Raw genomic sequence first — 22743 nt, forward strand, 5'->3', positions numbered from 1 at the left:
GAAGAGTTTCTGTCTGTGAGAGAAAGTGTGTGTCTAAGAGAGGTTGTGTATGTCTATGAGAGAGAGAGTGTGTGTCTGTCTATGAGATAGAGAGTGTGTGTCTCGCTATGAGAGAGTGTGTGTCCCTGTCTATGTTATAGTGTGTGTGTGTGTGTGTGTGTGTGTCTGTCTATGAGAGTGTGTGTGTATCTGTTTATGAGGGAGAGTGTGTGTGTCTATCAGGGAGTCTGTGCGTGTCTATGAGAGAGAAGTGTTTCTGTCTGTGAGAGCGTCTGTGTGTCTAAGAGAGGGTGTGTATGTCTGTCTATGAGAGAGAATGTGTGTGTCTGTGTATGAGAGTTTGTGTGTCTCTCTCTCTATGTGAGAGTGTGTGTGTCTAGCTATGAGAGAGAGAGTGTGTGTCAGTCTATGAGGGAGAGTGTGTGTGTCTGTCTATGAGGGAGTGTGTGTGTCAGTCTATGAGAGAGAATGTGTGTCTGTTTATGAGGGAGTGTGTGTCTCTGTCTATGAGGGAGAGTCTGTGTGTTTGTCTATGAGGGATTGAGTGTGTGTCTATGAGGGAGAAGTGTTTCTGTCTGTGAGAGAGTGTGTCTCTCTAAGGGAGGGTGTGTATGTCTGTCTATGAGAGAGAGAGAGCATCTGTCTGTCTATGAGAGAGAGTGTGTGTCTGTCTATGTGAGAGAGTGTGTATCTGTCTATGAGAGAGAGAGTGTGTGTGTCTCTATGAGAAAGAGTGTGTGTCTGTCTATGAGAGAGAGTGTGGTTGTCTGTCTATGAGAGAGTGAAACTGTCTATCTATGAGAGAGAGTACCTGTCTGTCTATGAGAGGGAGAGTGTGTCTATCTCTGAGAAGGTGTGCATGTCTCTCTATGAGAGAGTGTGTGCGTCTGTCTATGAGAGAGAGAGAGTGTCTCTCTATGAGAGAGAATGTGTCTATCTGTCTATGAGAGAGTGTGAGTCTCTGACTATGGGAGAGTGTGTGTGTCTGTCTATGACAGCGAGTATTTGTCTGCCTGTGAGAGTATGTTCCTGCCTGTGAGAGATGGACTGTGTGATTCAGTCTATGTGAGAGTACGTGTGTGTCTGGCTATGAGAGTGTGTGTCTGCCTGGCTATGAGAGAGTATGCATGTCTCTCTCTGAGAGAGAGAGTGTGTGTGTGTGTCTGTCTATGAGAGAGAGAGTGTGTGACTGTCTATGAGAGAGAGAGTGTGTGTGTGTGTCTGTCTATGAGAGAGAGAGTGTGTGACTGTCTATGAGAGAGTGTGCTTGTGTCTATGAGAGAGAAGTGTTTCTGTCTGTGAGAAAGTGTGTCTGTCTAAGAGAGGGTGTGTGTGTCTGTCTATGAGGGAGAGTGTGTGTGTCTGTCTATGAGGGAGTGTGTGTGTATCTATGAGAGAGAAATGTTTCTGTCTGTGAGAGAATGTGTCTGTCTATGAGGGTGAGTGTGTGTCTGTCTCTGAGAATGAGTGTGTGTCTGTCTATGAGAGAGAGTACCTGTCTGTCGTTGAGAGTGAGAGTGTGTCTATCTCTGAGAAAGAGTGTGTGTCTCTCTATGAGAGAGTGTGTGTGTCTGTCTATGAGAGAGAGAGGGTGTCTCTCTATGAGAGACAATGTGTCTGTCTGTCTATGGGAGAGTGTGTGTCTCTGACTGTGGGAGAGTGTGTGTGTCTGTCTATGACAGCGAGCATGTTTCTGCCTGTGAGAGATGGACTGTGTGTTTCAGTCTATCTAGAGTATGTGTGTGTCTGGCTATGAGAGATATTGTGTTTCAGTGCATGAGAGACTGTGGATGTCCGTCTATGCAGAAGAATTTGTGTGTCTGTCTATGAAATGCTTAATGTGAAACACTTATTAGAAAAACAAGATTTTATTGGTATTTACAGATGCGACAATATGTTAATAAGATGCTTAAAAATGTAACCAAGCAAATATATACTTGATAGAGCTCCTTACAAAAGCATATAATTCACATAATGGTAGTAGAATCATTTCAAGCAGGTATAAGGGGTTATCAAATCTTAAAACACATTCGACTTCATACATTAAAACAAAATGGGAGAAGGAAGGATAATAATATCTGAGGAAGAATGGACAACAATATGGAGATTTCAATGGAAGTGTACCAGTTCACAGAAGTGGAGGGAGTTTGGATGGAAAAACTTGATAAGATATTTTATTACACCCTCTCAGAAATCCCATTATGGTAGTAACCTTCCTGTTTGCTGGAGAAATTGTGGAAAACAAAATGCAACTTATTATCATATTTTTTGTTATCAAAATCTATTGGAGGGGGATACACAAGACACCTTAGAGAGTAAGGCCATATATTTTGGATATATACCTCAAGAATGATTGTAAAGAGATAAATATTTAATGAATATACTGTTGGTGACTGGTAAAAAGACTTACTAGGAAATGGTTATCACAGGAGAGCCTAACTTTAAATACATGGATGGAAATTACAATGGACATTTACAAAATGGAGAAGATAACAGCATCTGTTAACCATAAGCTGGAACAATTTGATTCATACTGGGAAAAATGGTTTAACTATATAATGCCTCAGCGGCCCGATTTTATACTCACAAATCAGTGAATCTGTTGTAAATAAAAGATCACTCCCTTTTTTTACATAGTTCTTTCCTTTTGCTTGTTTTTTCTCTCCACTCTTTTCTATAAGTGTATACATCAGATACATACTTTGTGGAGATTTGTGATAAATATGATTATATGATATATATGTACAATGTCTGAAATACATCTTATGGAAATGTTTGTTTGATGATGAATTTCAATAAAAAAAAATTACAAAAAAAAATAAAAGGTTTCTTAAGGATAAGATCTACAAGCATTTGGAGAAGCATAGTCTACTCAAGGTAGTCAACATAGCTTTGTGAAGGGAAGTTCATGCCTCATGAGCCTAATTGAGTTTTTTGAAGAGGTAACAAAAGAAATTGATGAGGGTAGGGCAGTAGATGTGGTCTACATTGATTTTAGCAAGGCATTTGACAAGTTCCCCCATGAGAGACTCATCCAGAAAGTCATGAGGCATGGGATCAGTGGAACCTTTTCTGTTTGAATAAAAAATTGGCTAACACGAAGAAAGTAGAGGGCTAGTAGTGGAAGGAAAGTATTCTGCCTGGAGCTCAGTGACTAGTGGGGTGCCACAAGTATCTGTCCTGGGACCCCTGCTCTTTGTGATTTTTGTAAATTACCTGGATGGAGGCGGAAGGGTAGGTGAGTAAGTTTGCGGATAACACGAAGATTGGAGGAGTTGTGGATGGAGCTGTGGGTTGTTGAAGGTTACAGGAGGATGTAGACAGGATGCATAGTTGGGCAGAAATGTGGCAGGTGGAGTTCAATCTAGATAAGTGTGAGATGATGCATTATGCACAAACCAGCAGGCTGAGTACAGGGTTAATGGTCGGTTACTTAAGAGTGTAGATGAACTGAGAGACCTCGGCGTTCAAATCCATACATCCCTCAAGGTCCCTCAAGAAGGCCTATGGGATGCTAGGCTTTGTTAATAGGGGGATTGAGTTCAAGAGTAGAGAGGTCATGTTGCAACTCTACAAATCTCTGGTGAGACCACAATTGGACTATTGTGTTCACCTCATTATAGGAAGGATGTGGAAGCTATGGAGAGGGTGCAGAGGAGATTTACCAGGATGTTGCCTGGATTGGAAAACAAGTCTTATGAGGCAAGGTTAGCAGAGCTGAGACTTTTCTCTTTGGAGCGTAGAAGGAAAGGAGACTTGATTGAGGTCTATAAGATTATGAGAGGCATAGATAGGGTGGATAGCCAGTACCTGTTTCCCAGGGCACCAATAGCAAACACCAGAGGGCATAGGTACAAAATTAAGGGAAGGAAGTTTAGGGGAGACATTAGGTTTTTTACACAGAGGGTTGTGGGTGACTGGAATGACTTGCTAGGGATGGTGGTGGAGGCTAAGACATTCGGGGTATTTAGGAGCCTCTTGGACAGGCACATGGATGAAAGAAAAATAGAGGGTGTGTTGCCTTTAAGGCATTTGTTTAGTTTATTATATTTTCACTTTAGTAATTTGTTTGTTATCGTTTTCTATTAAAGTTAAGATTGTTTAAAGTAAATTCGTTGTCTGTGATATATCGCGGCATGTGATGACGTCACACCTGGTTTCGCCATGTCTTGTGGGAAAATACTAGTTTGGAGAAACGGGAAGGAGGGGGCTTATGTGTGCAGGATCAGCGCGAGAAAAGTTTTCTTTCTACACACTGGAAACATTAGTGAAGCAACACCTTCTCACCATACGTTAATGTGGAAGAGTGAACAGTAAATGGTTAATCTTACTGGGACCGCCTCATTGACTGGTTTATGCTTGTGTTTAGTTCAGAGTTCTTTTACACCTGTGCGAGAACACTACAGTGAAAAGGCGGCATTACCAGGTGTTTCAAGTGCTCCAATGACAACACGATCCAGCATCAAGTTGTTGCCATCCACTGCCAGGGGCAGTAGGGCATCATCAGGTAAGGCTGCCCATGCAAGAGCTAAGGCAGAAGCCGCCAAGGTGCGAGCGTTGTACGCCGAACAATAAGCAAAATTGAAAAAGGAAGTGGCTGCCAGAGAAGCTGAAAACCGGTTGGAAAAGGTAAGGATAGAGTCAGAGTTAGAAGTGCTGACGCTACACCAAGAAGCAGAAGCTGCCAGGGTGGAAGCAGAGATAATAGAAAATGCTGAAGAAATGCATGTTCTGGTTGACGTAAAATCTACTTCAGAAAAGACCAGATTGGAACGCACAAGCGACTATGTCCGATCTCAAATGGACTTGAAGATTTGTTCTTCCTCTCCATACTTATATGTTAACATCCCAACTCACGAGGAGTCTCAGAGAGGCCCATTTGCATCACATTCATCTGAGGAAGACAATTTACCCTTGCAACTCCGCAATGAATTCAAGAATAAAAGGGCTGGTGACAAATACTTCTCGACACCAAACTTATCAGATTTGGTGAGAGGAGAGGCAAAGGCCGAATTCAGAACAGCAAATTCCATAACAAATGTACACCCTCAGTCACATACCTGACGACATATTCCCCCAGCCAGCATTCCACTAGCAGTTGAACCCATGGCACAGTATTTAGCACGATGAGATCTCGTCACGTCAGGACTATATCAGTTTGACGATAAACCTGAAAATTACCATGCATGGTACTCCTCATTCGCCAACGCTATCCACAGAGACCAGCTTGGAGCAACCCAAGAGTTTGATCTTATGACGAAATGGCTGAGAAAAGAATCATGCGAACAGGTGGGCTGCATACGTTCAGTGTACATTGACAACCCCAAGTTAGCCTTACGCAAAGCATGGGAGAGACTTCAGGAGTGCTATGCAGCCCCTGAATTTATTGAAATGGCACTATTCCGACGTCTGGAAAATTTTCCTAAGGTGTCAGCCAAGGACCACACTAAGTTAAGGGAGCTCGGAGATTTACTCATGGAGATTCAAGGCGCCAAAGAAGATGGCTATTTACCTGGTCTATCATACCTAGATACTTCATACGGGATTAGACCAATCATGGACAAACTTTCATTTGGGCTGCAGGAAAGGTGGGTGTCTGTTGGCTCAGAGTACAAGGAAGAGAACGATGGTCGATTTCCTCCCTTTGAGTATTTCACTAGGTTTGTGTGCAACGAGGCGAAGAAGCAAAACGACCCTAGCTTCATGAGTCCAGGTAGCAGTACAATTTATACCAAGCCAGTTTAATCCACTTTGAATAATTTCAACATTAATAAACCTGTCTCAGTGCGTAAAACTGAAGTCTTTACAACTAACAATGACCCTAGCAAGAATTGTCCATTGCATAACAAACCCCACCCCCTCAAAAAATGCATAACATTTAGGAAAAAACCCCCTGAAGAGAGAATGGCCCTTCTCAAGGAGAAAACAATATGTTTTAAATGCTGTTCCTCTACTTCTCACCTTTCTAGAGAGTGTACGATCTCCGTGAAGTGCCCAGAATGTAATAGCACTAATCACGATGGGGCCATGCATCCCAGCCCGTTAACGCAAACCGACAAAGCTCCTTCACCCTCACAACAGGATGGCGGGGAGGGAGAGGCTCACTCCAGGACAACTGTTGTCAGGTCGAGCAGCACAGAAGTTTGGGGTCAAGCTCAGTCAAGCTGTTCTTGTTCAAAGATCTGCCTCACTAAGGTGTACCCTAAGGGAGCCAAAGACAAGGCCATCAAACCCTACATAATTCTGGGTGATCAGAGCAATCGCTCACTAGTCAGACCAGAGTTCTTTGACTTGTTCAACATTGAGAGTAATCAGTTCCCATACTACCTTAGAACTTGCTCAGGCAGCGTGGAAACATATGGAAGGAAGGCAGAAGGCTTCCAGTTCGAGTCCCTGGATGGTAAGGTTGTTATCTGTCTCCCTCCACTCTTAGAGTGCAATGAAATTTTGAATAACCGCACTGAGATCCCAATGCCAAGTGCAGTGCTACACCAGCCACATCTCCACCACTATGCCAAGCACATCCCAGAACTGGATCCAATAGCAGAAATACTCCTGCTATTAGGAAGAGATGTTCTCCAGGTGCACAAGGTTAGGCAGCAGGTCAATGGACCACACGACACCTCCTTTGCGCAACGCCTGGATCTGGGCTGGGTGGTGATAGGAGAGGTGTGCCTTGGCAATGTGCACGAACTGACAGTTAACACACTCAAGACCAATGTGCTAGAGAGTGGCCGCCATTCAATTTTTCAACCCTGCACAAGTTTCATGTGTATCAAGGAAACACGACAAGGCTTTAACAAATATAAAGTAACCGTCAAGACGCTGGGTCAGTCAGTCTTCGCTCAAACTGAGCATGATAATAAACTTGCTTCATCAGCTCAAGATGCCATTTTCTTAAAAATAATGGACACCAAGGTCTTCAGAGATGAAGCAAATAATTGGGTCGCCTCACTACCTTTCAGAGGGCCATGCCAGCGCTTGCCAAACAACAAAAAGCAGACAGTCAAGCGGTTCACGTCCTTGCAAAAAACCCTGAAAAGGAAACCTGAGATGCAGCAACAATACGTAGCATTTATGGGGAAAATCTTCGCTAATGGACATGCTGAAGTAGCACCGCCACTGAGGGAAAGCGAGGAGTGCTGGTACCTCCCAACACTTGGGGTTTACCACCCACAAAAGCCCAATCAGGTCAGGGTGGTCTTTGACTCCAGTGCACAGTGCACTGGCATCTCCCTTAATGATGTGCTCCTTAAAGGCCCCAACCTCAACAATACCCTTCTCGGGGTCCTGCTGCGCTTCCGGAAGGAGAAGGTCGCAATCTTAGCGGACATCCAGCAGATGTTCCATTGCTTCTTAGTACAGGAGGACCATCACAATTTCCTCCGTTTCTTATGGTACAAGGACAATGACATTACCAAGGAAGTCATTGAGAACCGGATGAAAGTCCACGTTTTCAGCAATAGTCCATCACCTGCCGTGGCCATCTATGGGCTGCGAAGAGCCATCACAGGAGCATGGCGACGACACCGTTAAGTTTGTAGAAAGGCACTTCTATGTCAATGACGGCTTGATATCGCTACAGAAAGAAGAAGCAATCGATCTGCTCCAACGTACACAAGCCTCACTCGCTGAGTCAAACCTCCGTTTGCACAAGTTTGCATCAGACTGTCAGGCAGTAATGGAGGCCTTTCCACACGATGACTGTGCTCTGGCAATCAAAGACCTAGATTTAGATGGAGAATCCATACCCATACAAAGGAGTCTGGGCCTCCTTTGGGAGATTACAACTGACACATTTACGTTCTCTGTGCCGACTGTGATCAAGCCATTCACCCGCCGTGGAGTTCTCTCCACTGTCAACAGTGTTTTCGATCCCTTGGGTCTACTGGCGCCAGTTACAGTCCAGGGAAGAGCCCTTTTCAGGGAACTTTCCTCTGAACTCTCTGACTGGGATACCTCCCTACCAGAAGACAAGCTAAGCAAATGGGAGGCTTGGAGAGATTCTAGATCTAAAACAGCTTCATATCCAACGTAGGTACACTGCGACCTCACCCACCGAGGCAGCGCACACAGAATTATGTGTTTTTTCGGATGCGTCTACCAAGGCCATCGGTGCTGTGGCTTACTTGAAAGTAGTCGGGAAGGATGGTCAAGTTGAAGTAGGATTTGTAACTGGTAAGGCGAAGCTCACTCCTCGGTCCGAGCCGACAATTCCAAGGCTTGAACTGTGTGCAGCTGTCCTGGCTGTGGAAATGGCAGATCTTATCCAGGACGAGCTAGACCTAGAGTTGGATGATATCAAGTTCTACACAGATAGCAAAGTAGTGCTTGGTTATATTTATAACGAATCAAAATGCTTCTACGTGTACATTCATAATAGAGTTCAACATATCCGCCTGTCATCAAAGCCCGAATAATGGCATTATGTACGTACCAAGGATAACCCTGCAGACCATGCATCGAGATCCTTACCTGCATCCCGCCTGGCTCAGACATCCTGATTCACCGGACCCCCCTTTCTGTATCAGCCACCAACAGAAAAAACTCAAATGAGCAAGACATTTGAGCTGATCGAACCCAAAAGAGACTAGGAAATTCGGCCACAAATACAAACAGGAGTCACCTACCTCGAAGAATCGATACGTACTAACGAACGCTTTCGGCGGTTCTCCACTTTGAATTCTTTAGTGAGAGGACTTGCGTTCCTCATTCACATGGCCAGAATCACTGCCACATTCCCTAGTAGGGATGGACATGTCAGGAAGGTTGAGTTGAAAACTTCTGACCAAGGTGATATGAAAATTTACTAAAGGCCAGTTGCAGAAGTCATTCTACTTTTACCTAAGGACTGATTTAGAGACTGAAGTTTTGTATTATGTTCATTGTGACCTTATGAAGGTCAGGCGGGGAGTGTGATGCCTTTAAGGCATTTGTTTAGTTTATTATATTTTTGCTTTAGTAATTCGTTTGTTATCGTTTTCTAGTTAAACTTAAGATTGTTTAAAGTAAATTCGTTGTCTGTGATATATCGCAGCATGCGATGACGTCACACCCAGTTTCAGTGCATCTTATGGGAAAATACCGGTTTGGAGAAACGAGAAGGAGGGGGCTTATGTGTGCAGGATCAGCGCGAGAGAAGTTTTCTTTCTACGCACTAGAAACATTAGTGAAGCAACGCCTTTTCACCATACGTTAATGTGGAAGAGTGAACAGTAAACGGTTAATCTTACTGGGACTGCCTCATTGACCAGTTTATGCTTGGTGTTTAGTTCAGCGTTCTTTTGCACCTGTGTGATAACACTACAGAGGGTTATAGGGTAATGTGGGTTTAGTACTTTTTTAAGGAATATATGGGTTGGCACAACATCGAGGGCTGAATGGCCTGTACTGTGCTGTAGTATTTTAGTGTCTAGTGTCTGGTGTCTACTATCTATAGTGTACCTTTCCAATGTTTTTTCAACACTGATTGAAACCTCACTGAGAGTGCCTAGGGACAAAAGGGTAAGAGGCTGACCCTCACAAATGTGCTGTTCATATACCCCTGAGGTGTCTGAAATCAAACAGCAGTGCTGTGGCCCACAAGGCAACCAATGAGAAGGAGCTGCTGCATACTTCAAATGGGCCAATCGATGATGGGCACAATAGGAGCAGTTTTTGACCAAAAAGTAAACTATCCCCCCACCCCCCTGCATGATATACACCCCTTGACACTGAGGGGTGATAGACAAGATGTATAAAGAGGTAGTTATACCCAAGAGTCAGGACACTGGGTGACAGTCAGGAAGGGGAAAGAGGTTTAACAGTCAGTGCAGAGTACCCCTATGGCCATCCCCCTCAAAAACAGGTACCCCTGTCATTTTGGATGCTACTGGGGGAGGGGGGTGATCTAACAGAGAAATGTCACAGCAGTCAGATCTCTGGTACTGAGTCTGGCTCTGTGGCTTAGAAAGAAAGGTGGGAGGGGGAGAGCAGGGGAGAAGAGGCAAGCTGTGGTAATAGATGTGTATTTCATATTCCAATAATAATTGAGTAATCTTGTATAGATATTGTTTGATTAAGTGTTCTTGTTCATTTAAATAATTAATTATGGGTTACATGTAAAAATGTGCTAATTGCATATGCCAACACACTACCATGCTTAAAATAAACACAAATCCAATATTTTTGGACTCCTGTGAGTTTCTTTGAATTAATTTAATGTTTTGAAGGTACAAAATATAACATTGGTGATGAGGTATTTTAAAAATGAACCTGAAGTACCTACCAACAGAGCAATTTAAAATAACACAGAGGAAAATTGAGTTAAAACACAGCCGTCCAACACATGGAGATGGTCAAGTTTGAGCAAAAAGCAACACAGCACACATTTTTCAGAAGGGAAGACATGAACGATTTAAAAAGAAAGTAAGAAAATGGAAGAATTCATGGGTTTATAAAGAATGAGTAAATAGCTGGCTATTTTGGAAAGACTGATGAATTTGATCACACAATGGATAATTGTCTCAACCATACTGGTTGGAATTGGAAAAGTATTTTGAAGCAAATAAAATAACTAATGTGACATGAGCGGCAAGTTTGATGAGTACATTGGGTTTAAAGTCATGCAGTTTGCTAAGAAGCTTAACTGCTCCAGCCAAGCCATCAGAATTGAGCATTGCTGCTATTGTAAAAGTGGTGCAGGAACATTTAGAACCAAAGCCATTGTTGATTACAGAACATTTTAGGTTTCATAACTAGAATGAAAAAGAAGGAGAATCCATTTCCCCTTATGTGGCTGAATTGAAGAGATTGAGCATTGTCAGTTCAGTAATGAGCCTAATGATGCACTGAGAGATGGTTTAGTTTGTAGAATCTTAAAATAAAGCATTCAAAAATAGTTCCCAACTGAAGCACAATTTACATTCAAATGAGCAGTGGAAATTGCTGTTTCAATGGAAACTGCAGACAGAGACACAATTGATTTGCAGTGAGGAATGAAAGTGACTGTGAATAAAATTATAGCAGCTAAACTGAAACCAGCCTGGTCAACCAGTTTGTATTACCATTGTGGCAGGGGTTCACATATAACCATATAACAATCACAGCATGGAAACAGGCCATCTCAGCCCTCCTAGTCCGTGCCGAACTCTTAATCTCACCTAGTTCCACCTACCCGCACTCAGCCCATAACCCTTCACTCCTTTCCTGTCCATATACCTATCCAATTTTACCTTAAATGACACAACTGAACTGGCCTCTACTACTTCTACAGGAAGCTCATTCCACACAGCTATCACTCTCTAAGTAAAGAAATACCCCCTCGTGTTTCCCTTAAACTTCTGCCCCCTAACTCTCAAATCATGTCCTCTCGTTTGAATCTCCCCTACTCTCAATGGAAACAGCCTATTCACGTCAACTCTATCTATCCCTCTCAAAATTTTAAATACCTCGATCAAATCCCCCCTCAACCTTCTACGTTCCAATGAATAGAGACCTAACTTGTTCAACCTTTCTCTGTAACTTAAGTGCTGAAACCCAGGTAACATTCTAGTAAATCGTCTCTGCACTCTCTCTAATTTATTGATATCTTTCCTATAATTCGGTGACCAGAACTGTACACAATATTCCAAATTTGGCCTTATCCATGCCTTGTACATACATCAAACAAATGCAGATTTAATGGTAAAACCTGCAGAAAAGGCACCAAAGTAGGACATGCTCAGAGGAAGGATGAAAGTGATGAAAGCAGTGGTCCAACTACAAGTTCTTATAGCAATGTACCTGAGAAAGCATCTGATACGTTAATCAGGCAGTTACTTGAGAAATGTGGCTTGGTTTCAAGCTGGAAGGGAGCTCAAGGAGCTTCAGGGCAGTTGCAAATATTCAGCTTTTGTGAGTATGAAAAACCAGAATCTACTCTGCATGTATTAAAGTTATTGGATGAACTTCAAATCAGAAATAAAAAGCTGCTTGTAAAAGTAGATGCAAAGACCAAAGCACAGCTGGATGAATGGAAGGCCAAAAAGAAGGGAGTCACTGGAGTTACAAAAGCAGGATTCATCAGATGTTGTGAACATGGAAACCAAGAGGAGAGAGAAACCAAGGGAGCAATAGAAGGATTAGAATGAGAACACTCCAGCAAACTAAATGGACCTTCCCAAGATGAAAATGCACAAACTATAAGAAGAAAATGGAGGGGAGAGATGCTGAGAAAGAAATTGAACAAGAAAGAGACAGGTGTGAAAGAGAGAAGGAATGTAAGAAAGAAAAAGAAAGGGACTGAAGTACATTGATCCAGAGAGAGGAAAGGAGATGAAAGATGACCAGAGATGTCAGAACAACTTCCAGCAGTCTCAGAGTCAACTCCTAAAACCATCATGGAGGAGACCCCAGAACCTGAGACTGTTTCACAGCCATGTCTCACCCGCCAAGGAGAGTGACCTCACACTATCACCACCTCCCCCCATCAGGAAAGATGTTATCCCACAAGAGTAAGATATCCACAGTGATTAAATCTTTAAACCTGAATCGGATAATTTAAAATGCACTATGCTGTGGATATCTATATAAAGTAGTTTTATTATATAATATGTGTATATAGTTGAGGTATATTCTATATAGAGTTGGAGTTTATAGCTAAGCAGGGAGGAGTGTTGTGTATTTCATGTTTTAATTATCTCTGAGTAATTTTGAATATATATTGTTTGATTAAGCATTTTTGTTTGTTTACATAATTAATTATGGTTTATATGTAAAATACATTAATTGCATATAGCATCATGCTACCATGTGATATGTGGACGTCTCACTTAAAGTAAAGATGACGTTAGGCCTGCGTTCCCGGACTCACGTGCCTTCTTCTTAATTAACTTTGAGTACAAGAGCAAGGAAATCCTTTTGCATTTGTACAGGGTCCTGGTGAGACTACATCAGGAGTATTGTGTACAGTTTTGGTCTCCAGGGTTAAGGAAGGACATCCTGGCTATAGTGGAACTGCAGCGTAGATTCACGAGGTTAATTCCTGGAATGTCCAGACTGTCTTATGCACAGAGGTTAGAGAGACTGGGCTTGTACACGCTGGAATTAAGGAGATTGAGAGGGGATCTGATTGCAACATATAAGATTATTAAGTGATTGGACAAGATAGAGGCAGGAAATATATTCCAGCTGCTGGGAGAGTCCAGTACCAGAGGGCATGGTTTGAGAATAAGGGGTAGGTCATTTAGGACAGTGTTAAGGAAAAACTTCTTCTCCCAGAGAGTTATGGGGTCTGGAATGCACTGCCTCGGAAGGCAGTGGAGGCCAATTCTCTGGATGCTTTCAAGAAGGAGCTAGATAGTTATCTTATGGATAGGGGAATCAAGGGATATGGGGACAAGGCAGGAACCGGGTATTGATAGTAGATGATCAGCCATGATCTCAAAATGGCGGTGCAGGCTCGAAGGGCCAAATGGTCTACTTCTGCACCTATTGTCTATTGTCTATAATAATAGGGGATTTATTAGTTAGAGGAACAGAAAGGAGTTTCTGTGATCAAGAAAGAGATTTTGCTGTGTCCCGAGTACCGGGTCAAGGCACGCTGTAGGCATCACATAGCATATGCTGTACCCTATGATGTGCACCTCCCCAAAAAAGTAACTCATGCATCGCGGCAACACAGACCGCAACAACTGTGATTGGTCCACTTGGTGGCATCGCATTTCCTTCTACGAATTTCCAGTTGCTTCTTCTCCGCCATGTCTGTACGCTGATGCGAAATAGATGAACCAAATCGTCAAATCTACCTGCCGACATGTAGGTTTGAAATGCATTTCCTCGTCCATGTCTCTCACGAAGAAACTCAACACAGTGGCATAGAAATCCCACCGCCAACTAGCATTTTGGCTCACACCAATGCATGCTCGCTACGCCGTAGAGCCTATGCAGAAGTATAAGTCAGGTCTACGGCGTAGCCCACAGGCAAAACTATAAATCAGCCTTCAGAGATATCTCTGATCAAATCCTCAGTGTTCTGAGGTGAGAGGGTGAACACCCAGAGGTCGTGGTCCACGTAGGTACCAATAACGGGTGGGAAGAGTGACGAGGTTCTGCAAAGTGAGTCCAGGGAGTTAGGTGCAAGGTTAAGAGCAGGGATTGCTGCCCATGCCATGTGCTAACACAGCTAAGGAGTTGATGTAGGAGTCAGGGTATCAGAGTTTTGGATCATTGGGCTCTCTCCCACAGAAGCTGGGATCTGTACAGAAGAGATGGTTTGCACTGGAACTGGAGAGGGACTGCTATCCTAGTGCAAAGGTTTGTCAGTGCTGCACAGGGGAGGGAGGCAGTTAAACCAGAGTTGCAGGGGGATGGGAACCAGAATGCAAGAACAGATAGTCGAGAGGTTGTGGAGACGAACGTTGTTAAGATCTCAGACAAAGTCAGGAATCAAAAGGTTGAGCATTGTGTGACAGATATCCTGAGTTGCATAAATTTCACTGTAAGATATATCCCAGGAAAGGCAGATGAGCTCAAGGCATGGATCAACACCTGCAATTATGATATTGTAGCCATTTGTGAGATGGTTGCAGGAAGGCCAGGACTAGGAGTTTAATATTAGAAACATAGAAAATCTACGGCACAATACAGGCTCTTTGGCACACAAAGCTGTGCCAAACAGGTCCTTACCTAGGGTTACCTAGGGAAATTACCTAGGGTTACCAATAGCCCTCTATTTTTCTCAGCTTCCTGTATCTATCTAAGAGTCTCTTAAAAGATATTAAAATATTTTGGGGTTCTGTTGTTTTAGATACAACAGAATGAGAGGGAATAAAAGGGAAGGAGTGGTGTTACTGGTCAGGGTCACAGCTGTGCTCAGTCAGTACAGACTGGAGAAGGCATTTGATAAGATCCCACATGGGAGGTTGGTCAAGAAGTTTCAGTCACTCAGCATTCAAGATGAGATTGAAAAAATGGATTAAACATTGACTTTGTGGGAGAAGCCAGAGAGTGGTAGTAGATGGTTGCCTCACTGACTGGAGACCCATGACTCGTGGAGTGCTGCAGGGATCGGCACTGGGTCTATTGTTGTTTGTCATCTAAATCAATGATCTGGACGATAACTGGATCAGAACATTTGTGGATGACATCAAGATTCAGGGTACAGTGGACAGAGAGGAAGACCATCACTGCTTACAGTGGGAACTGGTCAAACTGCAAAAATGGGCTGAAAACTGGCAGATGGAATTTAATGCAAACAAGTGCGAGGTTTGCACTTTGGTAGGACCAATCAAAGTCAGTCTTATACAGTGAGCAGTAGGGCCCTGAGCAGTACTGTAAAACAAAGGGATCTGGGGATACAGGTCCATAATTCATTGAACATAGCATCACAGCAAAAGGTCATGAAGAATGATTTTGGCACATTGGCCTTTGTCAATAAATGTATTGAGTGCAGGAGATGTGATGTTACGTTGAAGCTGTATCAGACATTGGTGAGGCCTGATTAGGAGTATTGTGTACAGTTTTGCTCACTTGTCTACAGGAAAAATGTAATAATGTTGAAGGAGTACAGTGAAAATTTAGAAGGTTGTTGCTGGGACTGGAGGACCTGAGTTGTAAGTAAAGATTGAATAAATCAGAACTTGGAATGTAGAAGACTGAAGGATGATTTAATAGAGCTATACAAAATTACGAGGCATATAGATAGAGTAAATTCAAGTAGGCTTTTCCACTGAGGTTGTTTGGGACTACAACGAGAGATCATGGGTTAAGGGTGAAAAGTGAAAAGTTTATGGGAAACATGAGGGAAACTCAGGTTTGTGAGTGTGGAATGAGCTGTATCTGAGCTCAATTTCAACATTTAAGAGAAGTTTAGATAGGTAAATGGATGGGAGGGCTATGGTCCTGGTGCAGGATAAGGGGAATTTGCAGTTTAAATGGTTCAGCACAGACTAGATGGACCAAAGGGCCTGTTTTTGCACTGTAAATTTATCTGAGCCTATGACTGCTTTCTTGAACTTTCATTCAAGAAAGAGTGTGTTCTGAGATCTGGTGACCATCAAGCTCAATGTTCTGGCTGGTTGATCAGCCTATTGAGAGCAGCTGCTTCACAGTTTCAGAGATCCTTGCCATCATTCTCTTTAATGCTTAAATTGAAATCAGAAACTCTTGTAGACTGTATCAGGTTTCCCTCCACAATGTCCCTGTATTTTGCTGCATTCGTTTTACCCTCTCCCTTCACAGGCCTTCCAGGGCCAGCTTCAGTGAAGCATCCCCACAGCATGATGCAGCATGAAGCATCACCATGCTTCATGGTAAGGTTGGTGTGTTTTTGATGCCAAACATGGAGTTTAGTCTGATGGCCAAAAAGCTCAATTTTGGTTTCATCATTCCATAGAACCTTGTTCCAGCTGACTTCAGAGTCTCCCACGTGCCTTCTGGCATTATAGCTGAGATTTCATGTGAGTTTTTTCAACAGTGGCTATCTCTTCACCACTCTCCCATGAAGCTGCAACTGGCGAAGCACCCGGGCAACAGTTCTTGTATGTGCAGTCTCTCCCATCTTAGCCACTGAAGCTTGTACTCCTCTAGAGTTGTCATAGGCCTCTTGGTGGCCTCCCTCACTAGTCCCCTTCTTGCACGGTCACTCAGTTTTTGAGGACAGCCTGCTCTAGGCAGATTTACAGCTGTGCCATATTCTTTCCATTTCTCAATGATTGACTTAACTGTACTTCAGGGGATATTTTGTGACTTGGACATTTTCTGTAATCATCTCCTGAATTGTGCTTTTCAATAGCCTTTTCACGAAGCTGCTTGGAATTATCTTTTGGCTTCATAGTGTAGTTTTTGCTAGGATACTGACTCAGCAGCAGTTGAACCTTCCAGATACAGGTGTATCTTTCAGGCAATCAATTGAAACACTTTGATCGCACACAGGTCTCCAAAAACAGATCTCCATTTAACTAATTATGTGACTTCTAACCCAATTGACTGTACCAGTGATGATTTGGTGTGTTATTTCAAAGGGGGGTGGGGAAGAGTGAATACTTATGCAATCAATTATTTTGTGTTTTATATTTGAAATTAATTTAGATCACTTTGTAGAGCTCTGTTTTCACTTTGACATGAGACTTTTTTGTTGATTAGTATCAGAAAAGCCAAATTAAATCCACTTGATTCAGTGTTGTAAAACAATAAAGTGTGGTGACCCACTTCCCAGCACACTCAAACCGGCTCACAAAGTGGCTCGTGCCGGCATAGAGGCCGATTCCAAAGAGGGCGCTAAGTCTGCTTCACCAGCAACGGGAAAAGCCCGTGCGCGGGATGGGACTGTGAATACACGCCCCCTACAACATTCCCGCCCGGGGAGGGTGGGATCAGGAAGGCTTTAAAGCGAGGCCGCGGTTTGAATAAATCTCTTTTGCAACTGCAGCTCACCAACTCTGTGTCGTTTACTGCAGCGCTGCATGTAGCACACCGCTACAATTGGTAACCCCGATGGCCCAAATGATATTTGGGCCGAAGATGAACGACACCACATCTGTTCAAGCAGTTTCGTTAAAACTGCCAAGCTTCTGGATGCTGCGACCTCACCTACGGTTCCAGCAAGCAGAAGCCCAATTCCACATTCGGCAGATAACCTCGGATGACACACGTTACTACTACATGGAGAGCTCCCTCGACCAGGACATAGTGGCCCAGGTTGAGGAGTTCATACAGTCACCCCCGGAAGATGGCAAATACACAGAATTCAAAGCCTTGCTCATAAGGACTCTCACGGCGTGAGCAAGCTGCCCGCTTACTGCACCTGGATGGTTTGGGAGACAAGCCGCCGCCGGCTTTGATGAATGAGATGCTGTCCCTGGCCGGAGGTCACAAGCCCTGCCTCATGTTTGAGCAGGCATTCCTGGAGCAGCTGCCCGAGGACATACGCCTGCTGCTGTCCAATGTGGATTTCAGCGACCTCCGGAGGGTGGTGGCCCAGGCGGACGTGCTGTGGAAAGCCAAGAAGGAGAGTGGGGCATCCGTCACACAGATCACCAGGCCACGCTCCCAGCAGCAAACCAGACCAGGCCCAGCTACAGAGCCCGCTAACCCCAGAGGCAGGGGTGAGGAGGCCAATGAACAATGGTGCTTCTACCACCAGCGGTGGGGCGCAGAAGCCCACTGCTGTAGCCCACCCTGCAAGTTCCCGGGAAACGCCAAGGCCAGCCACCGCTGATGGCTACGGCAGCTGATCATCGGGATAGCCTCCTGTATGTCTGGGATAAGCAGTCAGGACGCCACTTTTTGGTCGACACCGGTGCCGAGATCAGCATCTTACCTCCGACGAGTTACGACACCCGCAACAGGGCACTGGATCCCACCCTGAGGGCCACGAACAGCAGCACAGTAAGGACCTACAGTACAGTGCGGCTACAGTTCGGCTCCAGCCAGTTCATGTGGGACTTCACACTGGCCGCCGTAGCCCAACCGCTCCTGGGAGCGGATTTTTTGAGGGCTCGCAGCTGACTGGTTGACCTGCATGGGAAGAGACTGGTCCACGCTGAGACCTTTCAAACGTTCCCACTGGGTGAAGCCCAGTTGCCGGCCCCACACCTAGACTCCATCACGCTGTCCGACAACGACTTCACCAGAGTCCTGGCGGATTTCCCATCAGTTCTGGCACCACAGTTCACGGCAGCCATGCCCAGACACAGCGTACAGCACCACATCCCGACACAGGGACCACCTCTCCATGCCCGTGCTCGAAGGCTTCCCCTGGACAAGCTCCAACTGGTGAAGGAGGAGTTCAAGAGGATGGAGGAATTGGGGATCATATGGCGGTCCAACAGCCCATGGGCCTCCCCCCTGCACATGGTGCCCAAAGCAAAAGGGAGCTGGAGACCATGCGGCGACTACCGCAGGCCGATCAAGGCTACAACACTAGACCGCTACCCTGTGCCACACATTCAGGACTTTGCAGCAAACCTGCACGGCGCACAGATCTTCTCCAAGGTAGACCTCGTCCGGGGATACCATTAAATCCCAATGCATCCGGACGACGTCCCCAAAACGGCACTCGTCACCCCTTTTGGCCTTTTCGAGTTCCTCCGCATGCCGTTCGGCCTGAAGAATGCCGCACAGACGTTTCAGCAGTTAATGGACGCGGTGGGACGTGACCTGGACTTCGCTTTCATCTATTTGGACGACATCCTCATAGCCAGCAGCAGTCGTCAGGAGCATCTGTCCCACCTCCGTCAACTCTATGCCTGACTGAGTGAAGACGGCCTGACAATCAACCCAGCCAAATGCCAGTTCGGGCTCGACACCGTCGACTTCCTGGACCACAGGATTACTAAAGATGGGGCAACCCTTCTGCCTGCTAAGGTAGACGCAGTCTGCCATTTCCCCCGACCCAACACAATCAAAGGCTTTCAGGAATTCGTGGGTATGGTGAATTTCTACCACCGCTTCCTCCTTTCAGCTGCCGGAATCATGCGCCCCCTGTTCACCCTGATGTCGGGTAAGGGCAAAGACATTACCTGGGACGAGGAGTCTCATTAAAACCAAAGAAGCCTTAGCAAATGCCGCAATGCTAGTGCACCCCAGAACGGACGTCCCTACCGCCCTCACAGTGGACGCATCTAACATGGCAGTCAGTGGAGTGCTGGAACAACTCATCCAGGGTCGCTGGCAACCCCTGGCGTTTTTCAGCAAACACCTACGACCACCCGAGCTCAAATACAGTGCTTTCGACAGGGAGCTGTTGGCGCTATACCTGGCAATCCGGCATTTCAGGTACTTCTTGGAAGGTAGGCCCTTCACCGCGTTCACGGACCACAAACCACTTACCTTTGCGTTCACGAAAGCATCCGACCCCTGGCCGTCCCGCCAGCAGCAACATCTGTCCTACATCTCCAGATACACGACGGATGTCCAACATGTCTCGGGAAAGGACATTGTCATGGCGGACGCCCTCTCGCACCCTAACATCCTAGCCCTGTCCCAGGGGGTAGACTATGAAGCACTGGCAGAGGTGCAGCAGGCAGATGAGGAGATCCCTAGTTACAGAACCACAGTCTCCGGTTTGCAGCTCCAAGACCACCCCGTAGGCCCAGGTGAGAGGACCCTACTCTGTGACATCACCATCGGCCAAACTCGTCCCGTCGTCCCGTTTTCAACTCCATTCACAACTTAGCGCACCCCTCCATCAGGGCAACCGTCCAGATGGTAGCCAACAGGTTCACTTGGCTACAAAAACATGAAAACTTCCAAGGGGGTGAATACCTTTTAGAGGCATGGCACATCATTTTTGCTACTATTCACTAAGTATAACTGTGAAGCATGCAAGCTTGATGCAGTTATTTTCATCATTGCTGACTATGGTGGAATAATGCAAGTCTGATTGGTCATTTGATTTGATTCAGCTGACTCACTTCCTTTCTGCTCAGAACAGAGATTGTTATCAGTTGTGCATTTTCACTTCTGAAAATGGGGCTCATACTTTGTCTTCTGATCTGTTATTTTCTTTGCACCGGTGGTAAGTTTCAAAAAGGTTTTGTTTTTATCAATTATACTATTCAAAAAGGGGGAATAAACTATTTTCTAGCTGCAATAGTGGGCAATTTCATCTATGTCCATATTCAGGGTAAAACATATTGTGTTTTAGAATAAATGTCAGATACCTTGACACTTTGGTCTGAAGCTCTCTTCATTTGGAGGTCGTTGGTGAATGGGGCCACACTAGATGTACCAATGAGTGGTCATATATTGTGTATCTGATCCTTTGTTCTCACAGGAACTTTTAAAGTTTATAGTTATCATTATCACATACAGCTTATGTTTTAATTTCTGTATTTATTTAATTATGAGTTCACATTCTGTATAGATGGTAATGGATTAAAACAACACTGACAAAATGCTGGAGGACTCACCAGGCCAGGCATCATCTATGAAAACGAGTAAACAGTTGCTGTTTTGAGCTGAGACCCTTCATCAAGATTTGGAAAAAAAGAGATTAGAAGTCAAATAAGAAGGCGGGGGGAGTAGAGGATAAATATTAGGGAGGAGGTGATAAGTGAAACCAGGAGAGGAGGAGGAGTGAAGTAAAGAGCTAGGCAGTCGATTGGTATAGGGCTGGAGAAGGGAGAATCTAATAGGAGAAGGTAGAACCATAGAAGAAAGAGAAGGTGGAGGAGAACCAGATGGAGGTGACAGGCAGGTAAGGAAGTAAGGTGAGAGAGGGAAATGGGAATGGGGAATGGTGAAGGTGGGAGGGCAAATATTGGATGTAGAGAAATCAATGTTCATGCCTTCAGGTTACCCAGATAGAATATAGGATGTTGCTTCTCCAACCTGAGTGTGGCCTCATTGTGACAGTAGAGGAGGCCATGGACTGACATGTTGAAATGGGAAGTAGAATTGTAATGGGAGATCCCTCTTTCTCTGGTGGATTGTAGGTGCTCGGTGAAGTGGTCTCCAAATCTATGTCAATTCTCATCAATATACAGGAGGCTACACCAGGAGCACCAGATCACTCAACAGACTCACGGGTGAAATGTTGCCTCACCTGGAAGGACTGTTTGGGACCCTGAATGGTAGTTAGGGAGGAGGAGAAGGGGAAGGTGTGGCACTTGTTCTGCTTGCAAGGATGTGCTGGGAGGGAGATCAGTGGGGAGGGACGAATGGACAGGGAGTCGCACAGAGAGCAGCAAGTGGAAAATGGGGGGAGGGAATAATGTGCTTGGTGGTGGGATCCTATTGGAGATGGCAGAAGTTACAGAGAATTATTGGCTAGACTCGGAGGCTGATAGGGTGGTAGATGAGGACAAGAGGAACCCTAACCCTGGTGGGGACACCCTCGCTCCATCAGCTAGAAAAACTGAGATCTTCCAGTGGCCACCCATTTCAATTCTACTTCCCATTCCCACTCTGACATGTCAGTTCATGGCCTCCTTTACTACTGCAATGAGGCTACACTCATGTTGGAGGAGCAACATCTTGTATTCTGTCTGGTAGCCTCCAACCTATGGCATGAATCTCAATTTCTGTAACTTACAGTAATTGGCCCCACTTCTCTTCATTTTTCCCCTATTCCTATTTTCCTCTCTCACCTTATCTCCTTACCTGCACTTCACCTCCCTCTGGTGCTCCTCCTCCTTGCCTTTCTTTCATAGCTTTCTGTCCCCTCCTATGAGATTTCCTCTTCTCCATCCCTTTATTTCTTTCACAAATTGACTTCCCAGCTCTTTCACTTCTCTCTCTCTCTTCCAGTTTCACATGTACTTCTTCCTCTCCTTACCCTGTCTTATAAACTTTTTATTTCCAGTCCCGATGAAGAGTCTTGGCCTGAAACATCAACTTTTTACTCTTTTCCATAGATGCTGCCAGCATGCAGTGTCCCTCCAGCACTTTGTGTGTATGACCAGAATAGAGTGAATGGACTAGACTGGAATGATTGGACCAGACCGTCCCTTTGAAGTGCTGAGTTTCTCAAAGCTTGTTTATCTCCCACTTACTCTCTCAATTTCTGATTGTTGCCCCCTATCCTTTTCATCTCACCACAGATGCTGTCCTATCTCCTGAGTATTTCCAACCTTTTCCATTTTTATTTTGGGCACCTGGAATCACAGTACTTTATATCCAATGCCAGAATATTCATCATCACAATGTGGTTTGCTAATATGCCATTCTTACCATAACAGGACATGTCTTCAATCTTAAATGTCCTCTTTGCCTTTATTGTGAATGCTTGGTATTATAGAGGAAGACTTTGTCACAAAATCAAATTGATTGAAATAGAGA

The 22743-nt window shown here is 44.7% G+C and overlaps 1 protein-coding gene across 1 annotated transcript in view; it reads left to right on the forward strand.

The window, feature by feature from the left end:
• Positions 1 to 20408: 20408 nt before the first annotated feature.
• LOC132391503 (nectin-1-like) overlaps positions 20409 to 22743 on the forward strand; it is an 85037-nt gene continuing 82702 nt past the window's right edge. The window contains exon 1 of the mRNA XM_059964782.1: positions 20409 to 20479. Within this exon, the coding sequence (XP_059820765.1) occupies positions 20431 to 20479 (49 nt within the window). The 5' untranslated portion in view covers positions 20409 to 20430. The remainder of the gene's footprint in view (positions 20480 to 22743) is intronic.

The sequence above is a fragment of the Hypanus sabinus genome, chromosome 3 (genome assembly GCF_030144855.1).
Source record: "Hypanus sabinus isolate sHypSab1 chromosome 3, sHypSab1.hap1, whole genome shotgun sequence".
NCBI classification, from domain to species: Eukaryota; Metazoa; Chordata; class Chondrichthyes; order Myliobatiformes; family Dasyatidae; genus Hypanus; species Hypanus sabinus.